The following is a 13,612-nucleotide window of genomic DNA, read 5'->3' as shown; positions in this document are numbered from 1 at the left end:
TGTGACGTCAACATCAATAAAATACATATCTATGACGTCATTATATTTGAGGAGTTGGTGGATAATATGTTTTTAACGATTTTATGGAGGACAAAAAATATTATGACGTCATAATTTTTGTATTATGACCACGTGATGTCGCGTAGAATACGTAGCTCTCGAACACTCGAGTTATCGATTGTAATCAATTGTGACGAAACAATGGTTCATCAATGTGGCAATTTTTAATGATTTAAACCAATCAGAACCGAGCACGAATACAAAATAAATTTCAAGGGTTTTATTAAAAGTTAAGAGTTTGATTTTTAATTAGTTTAAAAGTTTTAATAGAAACGCAGCACTGAGAATAATAACTTAATTGTTAAAAGATTCTTTATTATAATAACAGAAGTAGTTCTAAGTTTTGTTTTTTAATATTTTGATTTTTAGACAAAATTTATTTTTAACTTAAGAAAATGTTTCGTTTGTTCTTCTTTGTTACCTGTTTTGTTGCCTTGGCAACCGCTTCCAAGGTCGTGCTTGACGTTGACGAAGGAGCGGGCGACAAAGAAGTCACTATCGAAGTAAAGAGCGAAGTCAAAAGTGACGTCACTAAGAAAGGTGATGCCATAACTTCGAAAGATGAAGGAAAGAACAAAACTAAAGATGAGCTTCCGAAGACAATTCTTATTGTGAGAAAACAATTAAAAATTATTGAATTAAAATTTAGGTGTTATTAAAAATATTTAAAATTAAAATGGTTTAACTTTCATGGTTGTCCTAAGATTTTAATCAACGCTTTTTTACATAACTTGTACAATTTACCAATCTAAACCCAAAACTATATTTTAAAAGTTTTAACATATACTTAGGCAATTGATAATAACTTTTCCTGCTGATAATGTAATATAGCTTCTTTCAAATTAAAGTAATTTAAAATAGTAATAAAATGGACCACATAATTACCATATATTTCTTATCTCTTCGTTTAAATACCTTCAATGATAGAAGATCAAATGCGCGACCCAAACATGAAGTAACAACAGCTCCTCTGACCCAGTGTCGAGTTGCCTGTGGCAGTTTGGAATATTATAGATTATAATTGCCCGATAATTTTGCTGCTGATTAAGTGTTCACTCGGCAGGAGTTTATACCGTTTATAGCGCCTTACTCAAGGGCGCTACAGCATAAGAGCAGTGGGTATTGAACCGACGACCTTATGTAGTGTAGGAAGTGTTCTTACCACTACATTTCGTTTACATATTTCTAGAACGGGCGAGAGATCCCAATCGAGCGAGCAGACCGCACCATCACCTCAAAGGTGACATTTGAGATCACATTCGGTGACGAAAACATGGGGAACGTTACGTTTGGTTTGTTCGGTCGAACCTGCCCCAAAACTGTCCGAAACTTCGTCACCCTAGCTAACCCCAATCGACCAACGGGAGAAGGTTACAAGGGGAGCAAAATCCATCGCATCGTGAAGGGCTTTGCGTTTCAAGGTATATGACGTCATAATAAACATAGGTGTTACGTCATACTTGTATTTGTAAAAAAATATGTTAAATTTTAGATTTTTTTAAATTTTGTGACGTCATAACTTTAATTTTGATGATGTCATTATTACGTCACAGGCGGCGATTTTTTGAACAACGACGGAAGTGGAGGTTGGAGCATTTACGGAAGATATTTCAGGGATGAAAACTTTGCGTTACGTCACTTTCCTTTCTGCATTTCGATGGCGAATTCAGGTAACCGCTAGTGGACGGCAGAGAGTAAATACTTTTGTTAGTATTATGAATATAGGGTCGGTAGTGCGGCGAACCGGTTATGGCAGCTGACTACGAGCCGAAAGGTTTTGGGTTGAAGCCGTACCAATGCCACACTATTTATCCTTGAGCCCGGTGTTCATGGATAGCTTGATCATGTCATAACAGCACATCCTTACCCGATAAAAATATCAAAAACCTATCCCCTTATGGCACAAAAAATGACGAATATGGCGCCTGACTACCAGTTCAAAGGTTTTGGGTTTGAGCCGCACCAATGCCACATTATTTGTGTTTGAGCCCGGCGTTTACAGATAGCTTTAACACGTCACAATAGAGCTTACTTTACCTAACAAAAATATAAAAACCTAACACCTTATTAAACGGTGTTAAAGACGAAAACTTATTCATGTACTTATTGTGAATATGACGTCATAAGTTTCATTGTTATAAAAACTATTTTAACGCATTAATGACGTCACAATAAACAATTGTTTTCCAGGCAGAAACACGAATGCCTCCCAGTTTTTCGTTCCCATGATCAAGACCACGTGGTTGGACGGAAAGCACGTGGTATTCGGGCAAATCATTGCCGGCCACAAGTTGGCGAAAAAGATCAATGACGTCAAGACCAACTCGTTCGATCGACCGTATCGTCAAGTTTGGATCTCAAACACCTGGACGGAGGTTTACAAGAAGAGCAAAATTGATCATTCCGAGCTTTAGTTATGACGTCACAAGTTAATTGCAACGTCACACAAAGAAATTGTTTAAAATTTGATACCGTTGTTGATGACGTCACTAGGATTAATTGTTACGTGAATTTGGCTTAATTGTATGTTAAATAATTACGTCACAGTACTTTATTATGACGTCAAATCACATAACAGTGTTTAGAGTTTATTATTTAGAAGCAAATTATGAAAGAAAATTTAATATAAATATAAATTTAAAAAGACGAAATTTTGTGTTTTTATGTCGTCGGTAGATGGAGCAAGAGAGTCATTGTTTTAAAAAAATTTAAACAATAACAAAATTGTTTTTATAAGATTTTAAACATTAATTTAAGTTTTAAATAAGTAAAAACTTTTTAGTAATTTTAATCTTCTTTAAGTTTGTTTAAAATTTTTAAAACATTTTTTTAATTTATTAATTTTGCGCCGAAATATAAACTGAAAAAAGTTTTCAACCACTAGGCGTCGCAATATATTTCGCCGTTTGAAATCCATAAAAGGTAAAGTCCTTTTCTCTTCAGGTGACAAAATGGCGATTATGACATCATTTTAGGCGTTTCTTTCTTTGTCGTTTTGAATTAGAAACTAGACAGGTGACCGACTGTTAAGGTGAATCATTTAATAAACTTGTTCCAATGGGGAAGTACATTAAGATAAGAGTTGCATAAGTTGTATTAAGTATTTTAGGAGTATTTAGAGTTAACTTTGAGTAAGATTTGTTAAGTTTTTAAAAGATTAGGTCGCGCCATATTGGATTTGTAAGATTAAACTCGTTAAAAGCGAGTGTTTGACATATTGGGGGCGTTTGTATGTCGTCACAAACTTAGTGTGAATGGATTAATTGTGACAAAACAGGGATGTTTGAAATCTTACATTTCGAGTATTGTGACGTTATAATCGATAGAGATCAATGGACTTTCTGACTTTTGATCGATTATTGCTGATTGTCCGTTTTTGTCGATTGTTCGTAATAATGGTTGATTGTTAATTAGAATTTTTCGTATAAGCATTATTACATTAAACAATTGGATTTATTATATTAAACGATTATTAGAAAGTTAGTTTTGGAATTTATAAAATTCTTATTTGTTAATATTTAAGTTGTTTTTAATCTAGTTTTTATTATCTGACAAAGAGTTAAGAAAATATTAAATTGGACTAAAAGTTTGTTAAAAGTTTAAATTGATTTGTTTTTAGCAAAAAGTGATTTTAAAAATTGAAAAATATTGTGAACTGAAATAAATATAAAACTTTATTGAAGTTGTTTGAAATAATTCAACTTAAAAGAGGAGAAAGGGGAGAAAAATGAAGAAATTAGGTTTTTTGTGCCTTTTGGTCATCATTGTACAGGTAATATAAAAATATATAAAACAATTGTTAAAATAGATTAGAAATTTAAATGCTTTTTATTAGAAATAAACTTAAAATTTTGTAAATTTTAGTAATTTTTATCCTTTAAAATTATCTTTATACAAAAGTTTGTTAACTAAAATTCAAAATAAAATTTTTTGTTACATTTTTTTAAATTGTTTTTTTAAAGATTATTTTAAAGTAAATTATTTAAAATATAGAATTTATTAACTTTTGGTTGATTAGAATTTCATAGTTTAAAGTCTAAATGAAAGATAATTACAGTGTAAAAGAAACTGCATTAAAACAACAGACACAGATAATTAAAACTAGAATAGCCTAAGGTGTTTACTTAACTGTTTTTATTGTTTTAAAGTCTTTTGTTTTTAATGATAATGACACTTAAAATTTTATTGTTTTTATAGGTTTTTCTAAATACTGAAGCCTCAAGATTGAATGATGTGATAAGAAGGAAAGAAGGTAAATAAAAAAATGTTTTACGTTTGATAGAAAAATTAAATGTAGTTATTAATAAGGCAATCCAGCTTTTAATATTTCCTGGTTGTTTACAATTACTTCCTTATGACACAATAAATAGTTTTGTATGTATGGTTAAAAGTGTTGTTTATAATATCAAACATTTTGGTTGAAGTAGTTTTTCTATTATTTTATCTAAGTATTTTATTAAATTATTTTTTTATAATCTAATAAATGTTAAATTGTTTTTGTTTTACAAAATTAAAATTATTATGTTTTTAGTTATTTTTTATCACACATAAATATGTTATCAGTTTTTTAAAAGCTTGGAGTCTTCATGGTGACCATGCCACAATGTACTATAAAATCTTTGTATAAACATTATTACTTTTGGCATGTTTTAAATCATTAAATTGATTTTGTCATTTTTTTCCGTCGCATTGTTGTAATATAAATTGTATATCATATTTATTATTTACTTTATCAATGCGCGAAAAACCAAAAAAAAAAAAAAATTTAAATAAGTTGTACTTTCGTACTTTTTTTTTTATATAAATATTTTTTATATTTTTTGGAAGTTTTTTTGTTATTTTAATAATTTTTAGATTCAGGTCGAGTTAAAAGAGCTTGGTCCTACCAGCCTGTTAAAGTGGATGAATTTATAAGAGATGCGTCATATTTTGAACCCTACCCGCTTGTGCCGGTAATACAATTAATCTTTTTTTTTTATTTGTATATATGTTTATCCTCGATGTGGGAAAGTCGAATGTGTGACTTAAACACAGAGTAACATAAGTTCCTCCGACCCAGTCTTGAGTTGCCTGTGCCAGTTTGGGATATTATAGATTATAATTGCCCGGTAATCATGCTGCTGATTAAGTGCTGGCTCAGCAGGAGTTCATACCGTTTATAGCGCCTTACTCAAGGACGCTACAGCATGAGATTAGTGGGGATTGAACCAACGACCTCATGGTGGTATAGCAAGTGTTCTTACCACTACACCACGCTGCCGGTAAGTTATTACCCCGCTCCTTAGTCGACACTTTAATTTTCATAAAATAGTTCAACTCTAATTCACTCGTGCACCACAAACAGCAGTTTTATTCGTTTTTATGACTTAGACATACATAGATTGTATTAAGTTTTTTTATGTCAAATAATTGTAACTTTTGCTGAACAAAAACATTTTCAAAACTGACTTGATGTTTGTCCTAACAAGTAAAACCAAACCCAACACAATAAATTTAGGTTGATAATGATGACCCTCGAGTGGTAAGCTACAAGATAACAGGAGACGGAGTTGATTTAGGTTTATTCTCATTGGAAGGAAAGAACATTTGGTTGAAAAAACCATTGGATTTTGAAGTTCAAAGTGAATATTTTATCCAAGCATATGCCTATGATGGATCAGGAACAGAAGTAAGTAATTTTTAACCATTTTTCCTCAATGTGGGAAGGTCAACTTTATGGCCTAAACATAGAGTAACATTTGTTACTTCGACCTAGTCTTGAGTTTTCTTTGGCTGTTTAGGATATTTTTGATTATAATCGTCAGATAATTATGCTGCCGATTAAGTGTTGGCTTAGCAGGAGTTCATATCGTTTATAGTACCCTACTTGAGAGCGCTACAGCATGAGATCACTAGGGATTGAACCCATGGCCTCATGTGGTGTAGCAAGTATTTGCGCTATTGTAGTAATGTGATTGATAACATTACTTCATTACAAATTATTTTATAAATTTTAAAGCGAAATTTATACTTTAACACAACTTTTAAAAAACTAACAACAAAATATTTTAAAGGTTGATAAACCGACAACGATTACAATCGTGGTCATCGATTTAAACGACAACTATCCAATATTTGATCGAACCACACTTTCTGGCGTTGTTCAAGAAGATGTCGCAATAGGTTTGTAATGTCATAATTGTTTTAATTATATTTGTTGTTTTAAGCAAATAACAACTTACAAAATTTAAGTGAAAACAGTTGTGCTTTTATTTCACTTGATAAAAAGTATTTATTTGTTTCTAATTAATTAAATGTTCGCTTTAACAAAAAAAAACAAATTTGTTTTATGTGTTCAATACAAAATTTGTAAAAAAGTTTAATTATACAGGAACACGAGTAATGAATATTGATATGAGCGGCCCGATGAAGATTGTTGCCAACGATGCTGACTCTGATTATAATGAGTTTGGAGTGGTGAGGTTTTATGTTAATGGTGAAGAGAGTCCTGCAGGGAACCGTTTTGCTGTCACCAGGGACGGTTACGTTACCGTAGTGGGAGAGCTTGATTATGAGACCGAACCTGAAATAACTTTTCCAGTTCAAGCTAGGGATAGTTTTGAAGATAATAGTTATAGTAAGTTTTATAATAACCTTTTAACCTTCAATTTAGAGCAGGAATAAGGGTTTCCTAAACCCTAGGTTTTTTTTTGTATATATCTTTATTGGCGTTCAAGACCTTCACCTAAAAGTTAAGTTTGAAGTGGTGAGGTATATAAAAATACTTAAGCACAATTTTTTTTGTTGGATTTTATTTTTGATTTGTTTAACATAAAGTTCACAATTTTAGCTCCAAAAACGGCCGATGCTGAAGTTCACATCACTGTGCTTGATGGTAATGATCACGCTCCACAATTTGTGGGGGTACCTTATGAAACAAGCGTAGGTGAACTATTAGATGTTGGTTCCACTGTATTTACCGTGAGAGCTGTAGATGGAGACGTTGGAATCAATAGTGCTGTAAGTTGAAAGAATTTGATAAAGCTGTTTACAAAATAGTTGCAAATTTAATTCACATTTCAAGTAAATGAAAATAAATCTTAATTTTAACTTTGTCTCTTAGGTTTCATTTGAAATAATTAAAGGTGATACCAAGAAGCAATTTGATATAAAATCAAACCCTGTAGCAGATAAGGAAAGCTCGGGGCAGATTATTCTTTTGAAACCTCTTGATTATGAACTTGGGCCCAGAAGTTACACTTTAGATATCCGGGGATTCAACAAAGATGCAACAAACAGTGATAATAGCAAATTTTATGTAAGTTTCAATATTTTTACTTAATATTAGTTTTTAAAAAGTCGAATTTTCTTGTTTTTCTTTAATTGAAATTTAGATTGTTGTAATTTAGGAACAAAAGGATGGTTGGTTGATTGGTTGTCATACTTTTCTAATAAATAATTTTTTTTCACTTTATCCTCGCACAGAGCGTAACAACTGTTCAAATCACGATCACAGATGAAAATGAACCTCCCATATTTGAGAATACCCCCTATAGTGGGAATATAAGGGAAAACACCCTTGACCCCCAAAAAACAATTGCAACAGTGCAAGCAAGAGATCCCGATTTTGGAGGACAAGCCGTAACGTAAGTTTTATTAATTTGTTTTTAAATCCAGGAAGTATCAGCAATCACTCTAATAAAACCATTTTTATGACATCATAGATACTCGATTGTGAGCACAGAAGGTTGGTTCTCGATAAATAAAGAAACAGGAGTGGTAAAAAATATTGCAGAAGTTGATAGAGAAAATATTGCTGTCAACCAAGAAACTAGTATTTATGACCTTATGGTTAGAGCTACCGACGATTGTAAGTACTATAGTTTATCACTAGGTTTTTTTTTGAATTTTAGTTTTTTTTTGTTACATAATTTAAAACAGTAAAGACTATATTTCACTGGTAGTAACATGATTTTTAACCCCCAAGTAAACGTATCCTTATAACCTATGTGTTGGTATCTAAACAATGTTATTACAAACTTTTAGATAACCCAGCAGCATATAACCAAATAGCTGTGGCAATCAGAATTGTGGATCTTAATGACAATCCTCCTGGCCCGCTAGGTTTGTAGTTTCACTATTTTCACTTAGAATTAGTTGGTTAACTTTTACATTATAAAAACATGTTTTCAGCTTTTGTTGGCAATATATTTTAATTCAATACAACAAATAATAATTATGACATTATAGGAGGAACGTGGAACGCACAAATATGTGAAACTCCGAAGTCATCCAACGTGACGGTCATAACTGCTGTTGATCGTGATAGCAGCATTAACGGACCTCCTTTTACTTTTAATATTTTGGATAAAAGTGGATTGTGGTTGCTGGAAACTCGTGAGGATAACTTTGTTATAAGATTTCTATGTTTTAAAGAGCTTTTAAATGTATAGGTTTCGATCTAAATTTTAAATTAAACTGTAATTATTATTTCTTAAATATAGTATTGATTTAATCTTCAAAGAAATAAACTCAATTTTATTTTTGCCTAAAGAAATTATAATTTATTGCCAAACTTTTAAAATTTAATTTTTTTTTTCATTAAAGTTTCGGACACAAGTGCTCTTATAATGACCCACCAAACCCAGTTTAATCTTAACGACAAAACTAACTACGAGGTACCCATAAGTATTGTGGACACCCCTAGTTCTGGTGAATCTGCAATGACTGGAACTGGGACTTTGACCGTTAATATTTGCCGGTTGGTTTGATTTAAGTTTTTTTATTATCATGTTGTGTCAATGGTTTATTAGTTTGGGAAAATTTAAACTGGTGAAATTGAAAAGTTTTGTAGTTTTAACTAAAATATTTAGAATTAAAAAACTGATATGTTCATAAAGCTAAATTAAATCAAAAACTATTCAATTTAAAAAAACTTTTGCAAAAGTTTTAAGTAACAGATACAGACTTCACCACTAACAAATATTGCGTTGTAGATGTGAAGATGATGGGACCAAAACGTGCCAAATAGCAGCAGCACGGCCTGCCGGGCTACCTATAGCAGTCATAATTGCTGTTATAGCGGCTGTGTTAATATTGTTGAGTAAGTCAGCATGGTAATAACTGGAATGTTTTTGTTTAGTTGTAACAGCGAAGGTGTCATGGATTGCACGACCACTGGCACTGTGGCAGGTGCCGGCTTTCCTGTGGCAGTTGTGGTTGGCATAATTGCCGCCATTCTTATTCTTCTCAGTAAGTGCATGTTCAATTAACTCAAAAACTTTATTCCAAAACAAAAAAGTTTAACTTGTTTCAAAATAATTAAAAAAAACAAAATTTAATGATTTTTAAACAAGCAAGTTTTCTACCAAATTTGAATTTGAAAAAGTTTTGGGATTTTGTTTTGAATTTCTTTTTACTTACAAAACCTCCTTTTCAAAATTAATGAGAAAATTGTTTATAAACATTTACATGTTTATTGAAATGTTGGTGGCAAATAACATTAAGCAAAGTTTTAATATTGATCGTTGCTTCACTAATAATGATTTTTAAAAATTTGATAAACTTGTTTGATTTCACTTGGTTATTTATCGTAAACCAGTTTTCAGTCTGTTAACATCACTGTTCTATTCTAGTTTCACTTTTAGTATAAGTAGTATGATAAAAACACTGTTAAAATAGTTAGTAGACTTAATAATATTTCACTTTTGATTTCACAAAATATGATGGAGACTAAAATAAATTTTAACGATAAAATTTTTACTTAACATCTTTGATTGGTAAATACTTTTTTAAAAACTATGATCCGAATTTTTAGAATACTTATAACTTTATGTTTCAAACAAGCATTAACAGTAAATAACAGGCTATTATTAAACGCATTGGCTCTCTTTTTTGAAATTCATTCTTTAACGCTTGTAAAAAAACCTTGCATTTTATTTAACTCAAAACAGTTTGAAAATTTCAACTAACCCCAACCCTTTCATTATAGTTATAGTGTTGGCTGTGGTGGCATACAGAAGAAACCGGGACGCAGAATTGTTAAAACAACCAATTCTATTGGACGATGATGATGTCCGTGAAAACTTGCAAGCCTATCACGATGAAGGAGGCGGCGAGGAAGATAATGTAAGTATTGTGATGTCACAATATGAAAAAAAATATAAACTTCTAACTCGAAAAAAATTTTAAACATTTTTTTACTAACAGGATGCTTATGACATCAGCGCGTTACAGAACCCCCCTTTAATTGACCCCAAAAGACAAGATGAACCCCCACTTACCAATGCCCAGCCCCAACCAAGATCTAGAATTCCACCAAACACTGACATTGGGGATTATATCGGAGACGTAAGTTTAGTTAATATTTGTAGGAACATCTTTAAATACTTGAATATCTTTTAATGTCAACGTTTAAACAATTTGCGGTAAAAGTAAAAAACACAATTTAAGGAGACTAAATTATTGTAAATTAAATTGAACTTTTGTATAAAACTCTCACAAAATGGTTAAAATCAGACAGTAGTTTCACTTTTATTAGGTTAATCTAAAATTGTTGTTTTTTGTTAATGAAGTTTGATAGAAAGAAATTGTTTTTGTAATTAGCTTTAAAACATTGTTTCACATTTTGTGTTACACACACATTTATAAAAAGCTTCATATAAAGTTGTTTGAATAAGTTGATCAAATTTAAAATAACAAAAGGTTTAAAAATGTAAATTGAAACTTTATTATGATCCCAATTTAATTCTTTGTTGTAACTAAAGTTCTCAACTCAAGTAGTGTTTGAGTGGTGTTGAGTTAAGCCATATAAAGCCAGAACACGCGAGTTTTAAGCCTGTAAGTTGGGGAGAATTTGAATTAAAACATGAATCAGTTTTTAAGTAAATAAAATCGCGACTTTACAACCTGGTGACTGTTTATTTAATCATAATATTATGACGTCATATTCGTTAAAGAAGTTTCTTAGGAAATGTCTAGTTTCTAGAAACTTATTTTAAATCGAAAACCTGAAATTTACGCCTCGTTTTACATGGCCGCGCACATTGTTCGTTTCTATTATGACGTCATATCCTTCATTGTTTAACCAAGCTGAAATTTTAGGTAATATAAACTCGTTCTTTTGAACCCTTTAACCTAAATATAAGGTTTAAAATATACGAGTTGGGAGTGAAAGAGTTGAATAAATTTGTCTCAGTCGAAATAAAAACTTTTATTGTTCGGTTGTTGACTATAAATATTCTTCCGCATTCGCGTTAAAAACGCGTAAATAACCTTCCGCGTAAGGTTCCTTTTATTGAATGTATTCAAAATATTTAAACAAAATGTTGATTTTAATCAGAAGATTATTTCACTTAATTAACTTTTTCCAATTAACAAAAACTAATCCACGTGTTAATCTAATATTTAACTTAACTAAAAATATCAATACTCAAATATTTAAATTAATAGCTAAACCATGTGAGCGCCCGTATATTGTACGCCTCAGGTGATAACGCAACCTCATAAATAAACTTATATTAGCCACATTATTATGACATATTTATTTAGTTTGTCCTTATATGGTCGTGTTTATAATTAGTCGGTGTGTAGGTTTCATAAATATATAAAGTTATTTCTCAATAGTTTTGTATGTAATTCATTGGTCTCTAAGTTTTTTTAATTAGCTTAGAGTGTTTTTGGTGATATTTGTTTTATATTTAACTTTTAATGGGAACTTGTTCTTGTAACAACTTTGATTTCCCCTACAAAGTAAATAAAGTTCTTATTTTATATAAAAAAGCAAGTTAGTTAATATTTAAACTTTCAATCTTCTTATAATCTTATTGGTAAATAAAAACAGCTTCCTAAAAGTTACTTATTAACAACAATAGAAAAATTTCGTCATAAACATTAAATAATGACGTCATATTACAGGCAAAGAATCAAGCTGATAACGACCCGACAGCGCCACCGTTCGACAGTTTATTGGTGTTCGATTACGAGGGAGCAGGGTCAGACGCGGGGTCCCTGAGCTCCCTAAACTCGGGGACAACTGACGGGAGTCAGGATTATGATCACCTCAACAACTGGGGTCCTAGGTTCAAGAAACTGGCTGACATGTACGGCGGGGGCGAAAGCGACTGATCTTCGTCATAATTGAAGGATATGTGACGTCATAATTTTTTTTATTTAGTAGTAGTGACGTCAGTGCTTATGACGCGATCTGTGAATTTATAATTTTTTGCGCTTTTTTACGTCGCCTTTGTTTTTCATTTATGACGTCACAAGCTTTCATTCCAAAACAACTTTTGGATCAAATTTTCAATTTTTAGACAATCTTTATGAAATATTATTATATTACGTCATTACGGTACTATATGACATCACAACGGTGCTTTTATGAGCGTATTTGTATATATTGGAACGATATAGAGTGTTTTTATTATGACGTCATATTTGCGAGTATTTATTTTATCCGCTTTTGTTTCGAAAAAGAAATTTGAATGAATTTGAAATTTTCTGAAGTCGGGAACTTCATTAAATCAAAATTTTTATAATTAGCAGAAACTGAAACATTTTTTATTCTCGCGCCAGCTTTTTAAGTTTCTTTATGACGTAATAGTAGCAGTTTGTATATACTTGTGATGTAGTGACACTGCTGCCCCATTGTAAGCGTTTTGCCCCAAATTTTTACCCAGGTTTTCAGTTTTGGGAATTTCCCATCTAATGGGACTGGGTCGAAATTTGCGAATTTTTAATAAAATCCACTAAAGAAAATATTTGTTTAAATTTTTAATTAACATTTAAAAAGGAGTTTTTTATTTTAATTTTAGCTATTTTTTAATTGGATAATTTTATTTTTTGTATATATCTTTATCCTCGATGTGGAAAAGTCGAATGCGCGACTTAAACATAGAGTAACATCAGTTACTTCGACTCAGTCTCGAGTTGCCTTTAGCAGTTTGGGATATTATAGATTATAATTGCCCATGTTAAGATGCTGATTAAGTGCTGGCTCAGCAGGAGTTTATACCGTTTATAGCGCCTTACTTAAGGGCGCTACAGCATGAGATCAGTGGGGATTGAACCCACGATCTCATGGTGGTGTATCAAGTGTTTTTACTACTACACCACGCTGCCGGTTAATTATCAAAAATTTACTTAAAAATTTATTAAATTTAAATTATTTTTTATATTTAAACATCTGTTACTTACAAAACAAAAAAAATAGATTTTCTATCTTAGTTGATAAATTAACTGCCAATCGATTATAACGTTATTTCTTATCCGTTATGACCCGACATTGGCCTTAATTACAAATCTGTGACGTCACACACGCTTGAATGATTTTGTTAATTAGTCACGTGTTAATTAATTTTGTTTCTAGCTAATTGGAAATGTTTAATCTTCTTTTGGCGTTAACTTATTGATTATTCAAACTTAAACATTTAATCGTAAAAATAAGTCTAAGCTCTTTAGCGTGTTGTAGTGGTAAGAACACTTGCTACACCACATGAGGTCTTGGGTTTAAACCCCACTGCTCTCATACTGTAGAGCCTTTGCGCTATAAACGGTATTTGTCAGGTATTTA

The 13,612-nt window shown here is 31.3% G+C and overlaps 2 protein-coding genes across 3 annotated transcripts; both read left to right on the top strand.

The window, feature by feature from the left end:
• Positions 1–436: 436 nt before the first annotated feature.
• Positions 437–2,690, top strand: LOC145742715 (peptidyl-prolyl cis-trans isomerase B-like). Its single transcript, XM_082560498.1, has 4 exons — positions 437–671; positions 1,250–1,481; positions 1,614–1,730; positions 2,251–2,690. The coding sequence occupies exons 1-4, from the start codon at positions 456–458 to the stop codon at positions 2,472–2,474; spliced, it is 789 nt and encodes a 262-aa protein (XP_082416624.1). The 5' UTR covers positions 437–455; the 3' UTR covers positions 2,475–2,690.
• Positions 2,691–3,683: 993 nt separating this feature from the next.
• LOC145744129 (cadherin-4-like) lies at positions 3,684–12,792 on the top strand. Of its 2 annotated transcripts, none has more exons than XM_082562241.1 (17): positions 3,684–3,832; positions 4,258–4,312; positions 4,915–5,012; positions 5,558–5,728; positions 6,114–6,222; positions 6,431–6,676; positions 6,890–7,059; positions 7,163–7,357; positions 7,525–7,685; positions 7,764–7,909; positions 8,086–8,163; positions 8,290–8,436; positions 8,647–8,800; positions 9,182–9,291; positions 10,031–10,167; positions 10,249–10,389; positions 11,956–12,792. In XM_082562241.1, the coding sequence occupies exons 1-17, from the start codon at positions 3,788–3,790 to the stop codon at positions 12,163–12,165; spliced, it is 2,373 nt and encodes a 790-aa protein (XP_082418367.1). In that variant the 5' UTR covers positions 3,684–3,787; the 3' UTR covers positions 12,166–12,792. The 2 variants fall into 2 exon arrangements, with proteins under 2 accessions (XP_082418367.1, XP_082418368.1); XM_082562242.1 differs by lacking the exon at positions 9,182–9,291 and adding an exon at positions 9,036–9,142.
• The last annotated feature ends 820 nt before the right edge of the window (positions 12,793–13,612 follow it).

The sequence above is a fragment of the Corella eumyota genome, chromosome 2 (assembly GCF_963082875.1).
Source record: "Corella eumyota chromosome 2, kaCorEumy4.1, whole genome shotgun sequence".
Taxonomy (NCBI): Eukaryota; Metazoa; Chordata; class Ascidiacea; order Phlebobranchia; family Corellidae; genus Corella; species Corella eumyota.
Note: the sequence above shows the minus strand (reverse complement) of the source record. Positions and strands in the feature narration are given on the sequence as shown.